The following is a 15,939-nucleotide window of genomic DNA, read 5'->3' on the forward strand; positions in this document are numbered from 1 at the left end:
TATATTAGTAAACACCTTCACAGTTTTGACTCCCTAGATTTTGTATTTAACTGTGGAAAAAACCTATAACCAGGTTTATGCATTCAGAATCTTTTTTGAAACGGAATCTTTCCATGTCACCCTGGCTTGCCTAGAACTTGTGATCCTCCTTCTTTAGCTTCCCTGGTGTTGGAATCACAGGCATAAGCCATATTACAAGGCTGGATATTTACAGTTTTCTTTAAAATATAGGAGTCAAAGCAAAAACCTTGCCAACTTTAAGATATTTTTAGGGATATGTCATCCTATATTACGCTTCATTTTCTTGGAGCATCTGCTTTTGTTTTGGAAGTCCAATGTGGATAATTAAGCCTTGCCTTTCTAAGCTAAAAACAACTTTAGTTATTGATACTCGGGAAAGTATTCTGTCTGTGTGCCCTCTGTTCTCTCAGTTCTTGTGTTGTGTCATTGTCTTTCTACTCCACTTCACGGCAAGCCCCACAGACAGACCACATGCCTGGTTTCTGTGGTACCCAAGGGCAAACTATGCCAGACAGGGTATTAAAGACTGATAACATGTTGAAATAAGAAAATATGCAGAATTTTAAGTATGATTGAGTTATTGATTGATACTAATTGATACCTTCTTTAACATGGGAAATAATGAAGAATTGTTTTGTTTTGTTTTTAATCATGGTCTCCTTTGACTTGTAGTCCAAAATACACAATAGTTATGTTCATGGTTCTTGCTTTATATACATTAACAAAAAGCCATCTTGTAGGAAAAAGGATGGAGATTGCCGTGTTGAAAGAGATAAATCAAACTCAGGACAAAGATTTCATGTTTTTACTCATGTAGAACCTAGACCAAAATAATAATAATAATAATAATAATAATAATAATAATAATAATAATAATAAAATGATTAGAAAAGGGGAATTGATTGTTAGGGGGAACCAGTGGGAGGAAAAAAGGAGAGGGTGAGGGGGTAAATAGAGTGGAAGTCCACTGTATGTGTGAAATAGCATAATGAAACTCACTGAAAATGGTTTTAAAAACTGAATAGGAAGCGGGGTGCCAGTAGCTCCTTCCCCATAATCCTAGCTACTCAGGAGGCTGAGGTCTGAAGGTCATGATTTGAAACCAGTCTTGATAGACACACCATGAGACTCTTATCTCCAGTTAACCAACAAAAACCAGAAGTAGAGCTGTGGCTCAAGCAGTAGATAACTAGCCTGGAGGAAAAAAAAAAAAAGCTAAGAAACTGTACAGGCCCTGTGTTCAAGTCCCAGTACTGGTACAAAAAAGGAAGGGAAACAGTTGAGTGGCATGGAGGAATATTGTCTGAATTCATATTGTCAACAGAACCCACTGTGCAATTAGTTCATATTAATTAAAGATGAAAACAAACATTTTAATGAAAATAGGTGCCAATGTAGTATGTGGCACTCCCTTGTTTATCCAACAACACATGATTCAAAATTGCTTTCCTTCTTGGTTTATCTCAGTCATGCCAAAACTAAGAATAGTCAGCTGAGGGCTTGGAGCCAAACCATCTCCTTCCATTTCTAAGAGAAGACAAGAAAAGAAAGAGCTGGCAGGGATATTTTAGAGGCTGAAGATTAAAGCACATTTATAAACAAAGCATTTAAAACCTGAAAATATTTCTCAAGTAAATGGGGTATTAAGAAAACAACTTAGGGCATTGTTTTGTTGGTTTTTTTTTTTTAAAGTAATTCAAAGGTTTTTTTTTAAAGCCTATATTCACTTAAATTGAAGACAGAAGCTGTGTATAAAGCTCTTGCACAGTTCTGCTGAACAGATAAGTAGACATCTGGAAAAAGAAAAAAATGCTTGTTTTCAGCATGGCCCCTGAGAGATGAAACAACTGTGTCGTTTAGAAACCCTTGCCCTGTTGCCCCCAAACAAAATGTAAACAGTTAAAAAGCTTTTAACATTCTTTACTGTCACCTTGATCATCTGAAGTCCTTCCTTACCCATCCATCATCTGCTTTGTGAGAATGAGAATTCAAAAAAAAAATTGTATGTGTTCTTAATCGCCTAGATATCGCTTCGACTTGACTTCAGCTTGTTGCTAGACATTTAGTTTCAGTTCTACAAGTTGGAATCTGTCAGGGTTAGAAGGCTTAGGCATTAGTGGCTGACAGTCCTGGTAATTTTAGGCTGTGTCTGCCTTTGAGCAGATCATAATAATAGGATCAAAGGCAAATAATTGCATCATCTTTGAGGTCTCAACTATCTCAGAGAATTGATTATAGTTATTGAACTCTGAAAACAAAAGGATGAGAATAGGTGATGTGGCTGCAGGGAATGTAGTTTAGCTTCTAAACTGAGGATGGAGCTGGAACCCAGACAAACCACAGGCAGCATCGGCCACTAGATTCTCCTCTAGGAAGCTGACACCCAGATATGCCTACGGACATTGTATGGTTCTGATCATCCAGTATCTCCCTTCATTTTCCTAAGAAGCCTTCTCTTTTTAAATCTGTCACTTTTTTTTTGCTTCCCTCAGACCATTTATTTTTATTTTTTATTGTTATTATAAAGTGATGTACAAATAGGTTTACAGTTCTATAAGTCAGATAATGAGTGCATTTTTTTAAATAATGTCACCCCTTCCTTTATTTTCTCCCAGTTTTTAATCTCTAAATAGTGATAGAAATTGATTACGATTTCAATATGTCAACTTATGATTAGAATGCCTCTTGGCCAGTACCACTTCCCCTTATCCCCCAGGCCTTTTCTCATGATGACCAGCTAAAGAGAACAAGCATTGCCACTTTATGTCTTTCACACCAAAGGTTTGTACACACAACTCCAATGGTACATGGGTTTGTGAACTTGTATATGTGAACCCACATGAAAGGAAATTCTTGGCATGTTTACAAATGTACCCTGCCTCTCAGCTTTCAACCACTAGAAGGTGTTCCTGAGCTTTCCTGCCCCCCGCCCCCCACTTTAAGGCTAGTACTCAAACCACTTGTTCCACTTTTGGCTTTTTGGTAGATTATTGCAAATAGGAGTCTCAGAGACTTTCCTTCCTAGGCTAGCTTCAAACCATAATCCTCAGCTTTTAGCTTTCTGAGTAGCTAGAATTATTGTTGTGAGCCACCAGCACCCAGCCTAAATTGTAATAATATTCTGCGTTAGCTAATAAAGTTCATTTTGAAAGCCAGAGGCTAGTGGCTCATGCCCATTGTCCTTCCTATTCTGAAAGCTATGATCTGAGAATCATGGTTCAGAGCCAGCTTGGACAGGAAACTCCACCAGACCTAGCTCCAATAACTAGAAAAGCTGGAAATGGCACTGACTCAAAACAGGAGAGCATTAGTTTTGAGCAAAAGAGCTCAAGGACAGTGCCCAGGCCCTAGTTCATGCCATATGACCAACAAAAAAAATAAAAACAAGTAAAAGTTTCACTTTAAGAAACTTTTTAAGAGTTACCCTTTTCCAGCCCCTCGGCACTGAGCAGAGCACTCTGTACTGGACGCTTATTCAGTTCTTTCCTCAGCCCTGCCAGTGGGTGCCAGAGTCACCCCAAGAGACCATAGGTCAGAGGAGGCACAAAGTAGAAAACCCAGACCATCTCCTGCTTCTTCATTTGTAGTCTTTTAGCAAATTTAACAAAACGTGGGGGTTCAGGGGTTCAGGACATTTTGTGTTATAATTCCTGCTTACACATACATAAGGTAAATGTATTTATCACCTAGATGACAGTGTGCATCTACTGATAATATACTATATGATGGTATGCTGTCTATATACAGGTTAAAGTTTTAGCTTGGATCCTGTGGACGCCATTGCATTGCTTTACATTCACATGTTATCAGGGGAGATCTCTCTGCCATCCTGGAAAATTCTCAGTGTTGTGTTCCTCAGTGAGTGAATGCTACATGAGAAGACATTTCCAATGTTTCACACCTAATACCAATCTCGAATTCAGACATTCATTCAATCTGACTTGCTTCTGGTTTCCAGACTCCACTTTACTTGGTAAACCACGGTGAGAATGGACCAGTCCGGTGCAACAGGTGTAAAGCCTACATGTGCCCATTCATGCAGTTCATCGAGGGAGGGAGGAAGTTCCAGTGCGGCTTCTGCAGCTGTGTCAATGACGGTAGGTGGGCTAGGGCCCTGGTCTGGGGAAGCTTCTTATCCAGAAGTAAAATACATGATACATTTTAGCACAGCAAGCATGCACCTTTGTTTTCCCCAGCTTTGATTTGCTCTGATGCTTTCTCTGTCAGTTCCTAGAGGCAACTAAGTAAAACATGCATTCTCTGTTTGGGGATCCATGTCCCTCTTTCCCTCTTAGCTTTCTGTGAGACTTGTGAAAGAAAACTCAGATGTCAGCCACCTTACCCAAAAGCCCCAGCTGCAGCAAAATGAGATTTTTTTAAAAAGATTTTTGTTTTTTAACTTTTAAGTTTACAGAGAGAAACCCTAGAGACACCTTGTTGTCAACACGTAGGGTTATTTATTTATTATGCATATGCTGGTTCTCAGTCTTGAACTCTGGGCCTTGCACTGTCAGTTGGCTTTTTGGCACTCTACCAATTGAACCACAGTTCTACTTCCAGCCTTTCCTGGTTACTTGGAGAGGCGAGTCTCAGGATTTTCCCGAGATTGTGATTCTTAGATGGCGGCCTCCTGTGTGGCTAGGATTAGAGGTGTGAGCCACCAGCACCGGGCTCCATGTTATTCTCAAATATGAAATCCCTGCTACTGGGGTTGTGCAGGCGCAGCCTGAGACTTTAACTCTTCATGCAGATTTTCCTTTCCTCCACTAATTTTAAGGAAGGAACATTTTTATGATGTACTCGTCTCCATTTTTTTAGGCATTATATTTTTACTCTCATTCCACTGTGAGCTCACTGGTATTGAGAAAAAAAAACTTGCAGCGTTTTCAAGATTATTTTCACATGTGTCATATTTATAACACGTCTTTATATTTTTAATTCCCTGTTATTAAAGAAAACGTATCTCCCATATGCATGTGCATGTGTCGATGTTTGCTAACAATGATATTTGTGGGAGAATGGTTTTCCTAGTGTTTCCCCCATTCCTTATCATCACGGATACACTTCTGGGTAAGACCCAAGACCAGAAGAATGGACCGCGTAGCCACCCAGGGCTCCCTGACTCTTCACCCCTCGGTAGTCCTTGTGCCCAGCCACAGTTTCCTGCCTACCTCATCGTGTTCATGGCCTCTTGGTTCCATGAGTGTTCCCAAGGGAGGGGGGAAAGCTTACCACTTTCTTTCCTGTCCCGTTGTCATGCTCACAGTCCAGATGTGCCTTTGTCCATCTTAGAAACATAAAGCGCCAGACACTGACTTTGGGAGTCTTCCTCCTGAAGACCTTTGGTCAGTTGGTACAAGTGGACTTGCATGGTTGGCTTCTAGTCTGAACTTGAAGACCATGGCATGGACCCTTCAGCAGGCGTCTGTACTCATGTCAACTATAACGTCAGCTTGGAGCAAACTGGATGCAATGCTAAGACCAGGATTTGTTATCCAGCCTTACTCCTTAAGGATGGGATGTTCCCTTCCTCATCCCCAAATGGACTCTTAGCAGACCCTTGGCTGGCCTCTATCTCAGCACTTGTATTTCAAAAGCCTGGGGAGTCCTTCCCTTTTTCTTTGGGGGCAGACTGTCATAAGATGACAGAAGCCCCTCCTGAAGCACTAGGATAAAGTTCCTCCCCACCCACTGTCTCCTCGGGGTCTGAAGCCAAGCCCCCAGCTGTCTTTGGAAGATGATCAGATAAGTGTCAAGAGTTTAGAATACCAAGAATCTCCCATTTGCTGTTGTTATTCCCTGGTCTCTCCCAGGGTTAGGGAACCTTTTTTTTTCTACCAAGTGCTGTTTGGGTATTTATAACATCATTACAGGCCTCACAAAATTATCAGTGCAGAAAGTTGGGCTGTGGACAGCCAACATGTGGTGGGCATGTCTACTCTGTTTGTTCCAAATGATTTCATGAGCCTAAAACAGCCTTCAGGCCAGTGTTCCCAGGCTGTAGGCCAGAATTCCCTGGACTTACATTGATCTCTCTGTTCTCCAGTTGGGTTTAGTGAAGACAGAAGAACGTAGAGTTTTAGAATAAGAATCCCTGCTCAAATAATCCCACTCTTGCTTTCCTGCAGTGTCTAGAGATTACCAAGTGGGAGCTATGATAGTTACCAGTAGATGTATGGATTTCAGGTCTAGGCTATGTGATGTGGATATTTGCAGTTTCTGACCTAGTTTTCTCTGCTTCCAACTTAGTCACCATTTTAATAATGATGAAATCTTTCACATTCAGGGACCGATATGTAAACATAAATTTTAAAAGAAATGGCCATGATATATATGTTAAGAATGTAGGAAATTTAGAGTTCTATGATTTTGTCTGCAAATCTTACCTTAGAACATAATTTGTTGTGAACAAGTCTCAAGTGGTAGAGGACCTGCCTAAATATCTACAAGGCCCTGAGTTCAGACCCTAGAACCCCCAAAAGATAAAGGAAGTTAAGGGGTCTGGAGTTTCATCTGAAGTGATCAAAATACCTTATAACTTAACCAGCTGGCGTTGTATGACATTGTGAATGTATAAAATGCCAGTGAATTGTACATTGCAACTGGTGAGATGTTCATTCATTAGCTTAATTAGCCACCGGGCAAGATATCCATCTACCAAAACATTGTGTTGCATGCCTTATATACATGCAATTTTTATTGGTCAAATAATATTAACAAAAGAGAAAATAGTCTCTCTCAATTTCTATGCCAGTTTCACAACTAAGCGCAAAGAACACATAGTTACTTTTCAAACGTAAGTCATTATTTGTAAAGCTTTACAGAGGAAGATGTTGTTCTTTACAGAATGCCTTAACACAAAAGCACTGGGAGTTTTTCTAAACATCCCTGTTGGCAGAAGTTTCATAGCTTTCCCTATTCATCTTGCAGCAGCGAGAGTTCTTTCTCGCACAGATACCAGACCTTATTTGTCCAAGTGCATTGTATGTGACTCAGAAGTATTTCTGTGCTACTGGATGACTTCCAGGACTTAGCCAGAACTAACCTTCTGAGACATTTGAATCAAATTAGTTCTTCAGAGATCTCAGTGGTGCAGTCTTTCCCTAATACAGTAATCTTCAGCACTTTGCAACCCAGCCACGGGAAGATTACCATACAAACTTCCCTAGGGCCGAAAACATTTCCTAATTAAAGTATAATAAATGTGGTAATTAATAGTGTAGTTCAAACAATCAGTGTTTATCTCTGTTAGGTAGATTGAAAATTCAAATGGAAAACTCGGTTCTTTCTAGAAGATTTCAATCACTGAGATTACTGATTTAAAATCAGTGGTAACTTTTGTCTTGTATTTTGTTTATTATGGTGCTGATATTGGTATGCTCCACTTGAGGCAGATCCACTTCTGACTTTTTTGGTGGTTAATTGGAGATGAGAATCTGGCTTCAAATCACAATCCTCAGATCTCAGTCTTCTCAATAACTAGAATTACAGGTTTAAGCCACTAGCACTCAGCTATCCTGCTTCTCTTGAATGATCCCCCTCAAAAGTATTCTTAGTCATCCATAACTTGTAGAAGAACCAAAAGGATTTGTAAGAAAGTCTTAGGTTTTCCAGGACATGCTTTTTCTATTTAGAATACCCTGCATTCCAGCTTTCAAACTATTTGTCTTAAACTAACTCCTTTCTTCCCGTAATAAATTTTGAGAGTGTATTAAATTGTCTATTTATAAAAACAAAGCATGTCCTTTTCTGTTTGGCTCTCATTAGTTCCACCGTTCTACTTCCAACATCTGGACCACATTGGAAGAAGGCTGGACCACTATGAGAAGCCGGAGTTATCACTGGGATCGTATGAATATGTTGCCACTTTGGATTATTGCAGAGTAAGTACTCCCAGGGCCCCAGGTATTTATGCATTGATGTCAAATTCAAGTGACTAGCATTCTTCTGTAGGGAGCTGACTTGATTCATAAACAGAACATTTTGGCGCTAGCCTGGGAATGCAGAAAGACTGGATGTGAGACCCACATCCAAACTTCTAGGTTGTGAGCATGAAGCAGTTGCCCACGCACCCTCCAGGAAAACCCATTTCTAGAAATACAGTGCCAGAAATAGAAAACTATTATTTCGTGTCTTGTAGCCAGACTATACTGGCTGCTTGATGCAGCAGTGCAATGGAGGGCCTCTGCCTCATTCGTGTGTCAGTCACCTCAGGAAAACTTCCCTATCAAGGCGACAGAACCATTGACACGTTTTTGTTTGTTTGTTTTTGCATCTATTCTGCACTCTAGTCATTGTGGTGCCCACAATAGCATGATTAAAAAGTGTAACTTCCTCTATAAAGCCATTGACATTGCCCCCCATGGTGCCACTTCAGGCCATGTCTATCTTCATTTGTATAAAGATCTTGCCATGTGCTTTGGACTTAACCAGATCTTTGGTCTGGCCATGCTTTCATATAAGATGTCCTTCAGGCCATCATGCCTTTCCATTTTCCTGTCACATCTGTCTAAGCTCCATCTGACACACTTGTACTTGTTCTCCCTGCTGGTTTTGTTACATGCATCTGCAGCTTTCTATCTTCAGTGTCTGATTTTTATTTTTTAAACAATCTGGATCAATCTCCATGTTAGCAATTCTACCTATGGAATTTAAGTCTTCTCACCTGTCTGCCCTCTTCCTGTATCCTTGGGGACCCAGATCTTGTACTGAATCTCTTCATGACATTTTTATAGTATCTCACACTGGTGAGCAGTTAATCCATATGTGTGGAATGAATGGATGAGTGAGTTCACAAGTGAGTCACAGCTTCCCATCTCCTTTCTTTAGTGTCAATTTTCATGGCCTCATTATAGGCACCTTGTGCGGCTTTACAGTGGTTTTGTGATTTGAAACTCCCTTCAAGTCTTAGTTGAGGATTCATCTGAAGCATCTTGAGGAGGTTTGAAAAAACAAAAAAAGCAGGGTCATTCTGTCTTCTTGCCTCACTTTCCCTTCTGAAAATGAAAGCCACTAACACTTCTTGCCCAGAAACCTGCCTCTAACCCACAGATTTCTTCTGCAGATGGTTTCTAATTGTCCTGCTCATCTATTGAGAAGAGACCTGAATAAAGAATACTCCCACAAACCAGGCATGTTGTCCATTGACTGAATCTCTTTTCTCAACTAAATCTCCACTTATTTTAATGGGTTATATTAGTTTGCACTGTGTTTCATAGAACTAGTTACAAAAACTGTGGGACTGGGAGGAGTGTGACCTAGTGTTAGAGTGCTCACCTAGCATGCATGAAGACCCAGGTTCGATCCTTGGTACCACATACATAGAAAAGCTATAAATGGTGCTATGGCTCAAGTGGTAGAGTGCTAGCTTTGAGGGAATGCCCAAAGACAGTGCTCAGGCCCTGAGTTCAAGCCTCAGAACTGACTGATAAACCAAAACAAAACTGTGTGCCTCATTGGTTTGAAACACCATCCTGCTTAAGCATGGAGTGGGAATAGAAGAACACTTTCAGTGCACATGCTTTCTGTCAGCCCAGAAGTGAGTCCCCAAATACAATACCATCTGATTCGTTTCTTTCTTTTCTGCTGTTGACTGAACGAGCATCAATAGGCAAAGCATGAACACTTGATTCCCTGTTTATACCTCATAAAGCCATCGAAGCCTGTGGTAGGAGAATTGACTCAGTGAGTGATCTTTATAATAGTAGTATAAATCTTACAACACTCCAAGTCTCCAGCTCCCTGCCAAAATAGCTACATTATCTTGACTTTATGCTTTTTAGTAGAAACTTAGGCAGAGAATCAAGTCTATTTCTGGGAATGAAAATCTTACTATCTTCAAATTCTCGAATATGGAACTATTCCAGAAGCATGATGGATGGAAAAATCACACCCAGCATGCATAGAACCAAATAAGAGGCTTTAGCAAGCTTATTCTTCCTTATCATTTTCCAAGTAGGGTTTATAATGAATAGAGCTATAAACACCTTCAAACTTACTTATAATTTAAAATGCAAATGAAGTATAATAATAGGAACATTAGGGATTTGGATGGTAGAAAGAGCTTATTTAATTTATATTTGTAATATTTTTTGCCAGTCTTGGAACTTGAACTCAGGGCTTGGGCACTGTCCTTGGGCTTTCTCAAGGATAGTGCTCTACCACTTTAGCCATAGCACCACTTTGGGCTTTTTCTGTGTATGTGGTACAGAGGAATCCAACCCGGGCTTCATAGATTCTAGGCAAGCACTCTACCACTAGGCCATGCTCATGGCCCCTGTATTTTTTTTTTTTAAACACCATACACGGGCCGGGAGTTTGGCCTAGTGGTTAAAGTGCTTGCCTAGCATGCACGAAGACCCGGGTTCGATTCCTTGGTACCACATATGTAGAAAAAAGCTGGAAGTGGTGCTGAGGCTCAAGTGGTAGAGCTCTAGCCTTGAGAAAGTCCAAGGACAGTGCTCAAGCCCTGAGCTCAAGCCCAGGACTGGTAAAAAGAAAAAAAAAATAAAACACCATACACACTGAAAGGAAAATGATAAAACTCATGCTTTCCTGTATCCATTTTTGTTGGTCTTATCAACTTTGATCATTTTGGCAGTACTAGAATTTGAACTCAAGGTCTGTACTTGCTAGTCAAGTGCTGTACTACTTGAACCCCACACCTGGGCCCTTTGGCTTCAGTTACTTTTCAAATAAGGTCTCAGGCTTTTGGCCATAGCTGGCTTTGATTTCTTCTTATGTGGAGGAATGTTTATTATAAAATAATGAGAAGCAGGGCCGGGAGTTTTGCCTAGTGGTAGATTGCTTGCCTAGCATGCATGAAGACCCGGGTTCGATTCCTTGGTACCACATACATAGAAAAAGCCAGAAGTGGTGCTGAGGCTCAGTGGTAGAGCTCTAGCCTTAAGAAAGTCCAAGGACAGAGCTCAGGCCCTGAGCTCAAGCCCAGGACCGGCAATAAATAAATAAATAAATAATGGGAAGCAAATTGAGGGAAATTTTTTGAAGCAGTCTACTTTTTAATTTTCTACTGGCATTGTATTTCTGTTGTTGTTACTCTTCTTCTTCCTCTTCTTCCTCCTCCTCCTCCTCCACTTCCTCCTCCTCCTCACTTCCTCCTCTTCCTCCCTTCCTGGGGCTTAAACTCAGGGCCTTGGCATTGTCATCACTTTTTCGCTGAAGGCTGGCGTGCTACTTGGGCCACAGCTCCACTTCCAGCTTTTAGGTGGTAATTGCCCAGTCTGGCTTTGAATTGTGAACCTCAGATCTCAGCCTCCTGAGTAGCTAGGATTATAGACGAGAGCCACTGGTGGCCAGCCTCATCCTCTGTCTTTTCCACCTGTCAGTGTCTTGGTTGCCAGCGCATGCCAACATGGTTTCTTCTCTGCCTTTTATGGCTGAGACTCTCTTTATCCCTCCACGGGCACCATCACTGCCACCATGCATAGGTTTAATCCGTGCCCGGGACCAGTAACTTCCCGAACTTTCGTAGTGTTTTTCTTTTCTGAGCTTCAGACTAGCATTCTGCTTAACTGTAGCACAGCTCCAAGGAAAGGTGCCTCTGGCATCTTAGATTCAAAATTCATTAGTTCCAGCAATGTTTCTCCCACTGGTCTTCCCGGTTGCAGTAGAGTAGCATACTTACATGTGACACTTGACTAGACACAGCAAGTCAGGGATGAATGGAGGAAGCTCAGGCTATCTGAGCATAGCTTGATAAATGTTCAGAAAGGTAAGAATAAGGCTGGGGTGAGACACAGCAGAACAATATTTTTAAAAAGCCACATCTGGCTTTTTGGTGGTTAATTGGAGATACGAAGCTCACAGACTTCAATGCCTGCCTGGTCTTGAACCATAATCCTCAGACCTCAGCTTCCTAAGTAGCTAGGATGACAGGCATGAGCCATGGCACGTGACAGAAGAATCATTCTTAAAGAAAAGGGAATGGGGGGAGGTCAGTGATGGAAGAGAAAGAAACAGTCCAATCTAATTTCAAGTTATGGAGCCTTTGAGTTGTTCCATATGATGTCCTGGATGGATATGCACAGAGAAACTGGAAGAAAATTTGATTTAGAGGAATGATGAACTAAATGTACACATAGGAAAAAAGTTACAGTGAAGTGCTGTATAGAGATATGCAGCCTGGAGCTATGAAAATTATTGACTGGGGAATTGGTCAGACTGAATTTAGGAGTGAATTCAAGGATAGTAAGACATATTTGAGTTTGTTGTAGTTTTTTTGGTTTCATTAAGCATAATCATTTTCATCAAATACAGATCAGTATGGTCCGTATTATGATACAGGTCAGTCCGGTACTGTGACTTTCATCTGGAGTCCTAGCTCCTTAGGAGGCTGAGATTTGTGGATCAAGGTTTGAAGCCAGGCCAAGGAGAGAAATTCCTTGAGATTTTTATATCCAGGTAACCAGCAAAAAGCTAAAAGTGAAAGTTTGCTTCAAGTGGTAGAATGCTAGGTGTGAATGGAAATAGCGAAGCAAGACCTTGAAGCCCTAAGTAAGCCCATACCCAGCCCCCGCCACACACAGAGAAATACATGTATTCTCATAGAAGCAGCAGATGCCAGTCTATTTTGGATGTTTTCAGGTTGATAATCTTTTAAGCATTATTGTTTTTTACTTAAAATGAATTCTTTTAGGGACTAGAGCTATGGCTGAAGTGAGAGAGCATTAGCCTAGAGCAAAAATGCTCAGAGATAGTTCCCAGGCCCTAAGTTCAAGTCCCAGGACCAGCACCAAAAAAAAAAAAAAATTCCTAGCAGTATTTCCTAACTTGAGAGTAATTAAAATTGAAATTAGAATATTTTTAAATATTCTAAAATTGATCACAGGTTAAAATTTCACTTGGTCTTAATCTTTTATTCTCTAGTGTGGGTCACTAGTGTTACTCTTCCACAGCCATCTTTTCTAAATATTTTGTAAGTCCTGACTGAAAGATTGTTTCCCTAAGTGCTGTTTGAACACCAGCCAAAATAGAGACCCACAGCTAGACACCATTGTTACAGCAGCTGCATTATGTCAGAGTGATCGTTTTAAACACACAGAAAAAAAAAAAAGGCTGTCCTACTGTAAATAGGTAATAAATCAGGTAAGTAACAATACGGCTTGGTTTTTAAAGTATGCAGTTACATGGACCCATATAATTTCATATCTCTAAACGGAAAGAACTCATAAAAGAAGAGGTTTGAAAACAGCAATATCCAAGTCAGTGAAGTTTTATTGCCGTTTCCAAAATGAATACACACACACACACACACACACACACACACACACACACACTTTATCCTGGAAGGCAATGCTGTGGCACAGCTAGCCACAACATCTTACCACACCTTCCCCTCTGTAACTGTTCTAGTTGGTCCTCGAACCCTGCCTACTTTAGATCACATCCTGAAAAGCAGATTTTTTTTTTTAATCTTTTTTTTTGCCAGTCCTGGGCTTGAGCTCAGGGCCTGAGCACTGTCCTTGGACTTTTTCTCAAGGCTAGAGCTCTACCACTTGAGCCTCAGCACCACTTACGGCTTTTTTCTATGTATGTGGTACCGAGGAATCGAACCCGGGTCTTCATGCATGCTAGGCAAGCACTTTAACCACTAGGCCAAACTCCCGGCCCCTAAATTTTTTTTTTAATGGCATCAGAAACTGTTCTAGACAGTTACTTGATTCCTTCATGTTAGGTCCTCTTTCTTAAAGTGTCTGATCAACTTGACCGGGGTTCTAGTGAGTATTTAAGTTGGATTCTGAAGCATATTTACTTCATATACATTTGTGTGATGTGTTTGCTCTCCTGCAGAAGAATAAACCTCCCAGCCCACCAGCCTTCATCTTCATGATCGATGTGTCATATAGTAACATAAAGAACGGGCTTGTCAAGCTGATATGTGAAGAACTGAAAATTGTGTTGGAAAAGCTTCCAAAGTAAGAGACCCACCATTCTTTCCATCGCTTCCCTTGCTGAGTGAATGCTTTGTCCAGAAAATAAATGCTGAATTGGCCAATGGATATATTTTTTACTAATGAGAACATTGAATAGTCAGTTAAATCAAACAGCACAACTCCTTTGAGGCTTTAAAAAGTCAGAGTAATCATTTGTATGAAGCAAAAGAATCATGCTAACAAAATACTACTACTGCTATTACTACTACTACTAATAATGCTAGAGGAAAAAACTCCCAAAATATATGTTATGAAGATCCTAACAATAGAAGGGGGAAGTCTAGAAGTTCTTCCCTTCCCCAACCCCCATTTTTAGACAACTGGCTTTCTAGTAAAAACTGCAAATTTCTAGAAGTGATTCAGGATTCTAAAAGTGTCAGAAAATTGGACACATCTGTCTTAAGGCCAAGAATGATATCCTTTTAGGCAGTACGTTGGCTCACTGTATTGCCTGGCCATCCTTGAACCCCACAGCGGTGGCAGGTGTGTCCCTCTACTTGCTATTGCTACAGAGCAAGCACAAGCAGTAGCCAGCAGATGAACAGCACCATAGCTACTTAGTAAATTAAGCCAATGACAATTTTACTGTAAGAAAATTGAAAACTCCACACAAAAACAGCTCCCAATAAATCTTATGGAGAAAAAGAACCAGATTTGAACAATAAAGGAAGGGATATATGCAAAAGGTATTTTGGTTTGAATAAAACCTTTAAGAAAGACTTGAAGTGTGGCAGGGGATAGCTAGAGAAATTATTTTATTTGTTTCCTCTTGCCTCCTCTAATATTAAAATAAATCCTGGCTAGTTTTAAATGTCTTCATGGACTATCTTGTTGTTTAGGGCAAGATAAGCATCTGGCAAGGAGATCAGGAATCAGGGAAAGGCCTCGGGTCCTTGCCATCTGTCCTGCTTGATAAACAGCTAATAAGTACAATGATTTCTACCCTTGCACCACCTTCTGTGCTTACTGAACCACGTGGGCAGCAGTGGATTTTGCAGATCATGGGGGGCTACCTTCAGATCTTAGTATTCCCTTTGCTCTTTGGAGGCCTGTCCTTCCTTGCTCCTTTTACCTAAGGTAGGTGTTTTGGGCCACAGGAGGCTCTGCTAAGGAGACACAGGACCTCCCACAAGTGGCTTTGTTTGTTTTTGTGAGGCTGAAGGTATAATATTCTTCAGGAGAGTTTGGAAAAGCAGCAGGATGTTTGAGAAACACTGAGGTGATTTCAAACTGAGTCCAGATGAAGAATGAGCCAGGAGCAAGTAAAAGGTCATAGCATAAAGAAGGCCTCTTGTGCCTGCAGACAATGTGACTGGAGTTTGTCCTAGCCCATTAGGGAAACTTGAGAAGTGTGGATTGGTTTTCTGCAGAATATGGTACATGTTGTCAGGGACATCTCTAACAGGGTGTTTGTTTGGTTTGGTTTGGTTTGCTGTCTGTACTGAGGCTGGAACTCAAGGCCTGGGCACTGTCACTTTGATTTTTAGCTCAAGGATGGTGATTTACCACTTGAACCACAGCTCCACTTCTGATTCTTTTGCTGGTTAGTTGGAGATGAGTTCCATGGACTTTCCTGCCTTGTTTGGCTTTGAACCTTGATCCTCAGATATCAACCTTCCAAGTGGCTGAGATTTAGGCATGAGCCACCAGTGCTAAAAAGGGTTTGTTTGTTTTTTTTTTTAAATCTAAATCTGAACTTAGAACTTGGTTAGTGTGAAAGAAAACTACTTAAGTTTCTGAAAATGATCTCTCTCTGTTGTCTGAAACCAATTCAGTGTAGTGTACGTACTCTGTTTTCATAGACCAGTCACTCTACTCACTCTTCTTCCATGACAATGGTGGTGTGAAACTTACAATCTCTTGATATAAGTTAACATCACATTTTTTTCCTATGTGTCACCTGAACTACATCCCATCAAAGTAGATGTGTAGTTTTGGCAAAAAAAAAAAAAAAAGAGGTTAA

The 15,939-nt window shown here is 40.7% G+C and overlaps 1 protein-coding gene across 4 annotated transcripts in view; it reads left to right on the top strand.

The window, feature by feature from the left end:
* Positions 1–15,939, top strand: part of Sec24d (SEC24 homolog D, COPII component) — a 78,739-nt gene that overhangs the window by 38,682 nt on the left and 24,118 nt on the right. For all 4 annotated transcript variants that reach the window (XM_090356649.1, XM_090356648.1, XM_090356647.1 and 1 more), the window contains exons 9-11: positions 3,980–4,118; positions 7,789–7,904; positions 13,834–13,958. In XM_090356649.1, the coding sequence (XP_090212775.1) occupies positions 3,980–4,118; positions 7,789–7,904; positions 13,834–13,958 (380 nt within the window). The remainder of the gene's footprint in view (positions 1–3,979; positions 4,119–7,788; positions 7,905–13,833; positions 13,959–15,939) is intronic.

Source organism: Megascapheus bottae, chromosome 23, assembly GCF_031878675.1.
Source record: "Megascapheus bottae isolate mThoBot1 chromosome 23, mThoBot2.hap1, whole genome shotgun sequence".
NCBI lineage: Eukaryota > Metazoa > Chordata > Mammalia > Rodentia > Geomyidae > Megascapheus > Megascapheus bottae.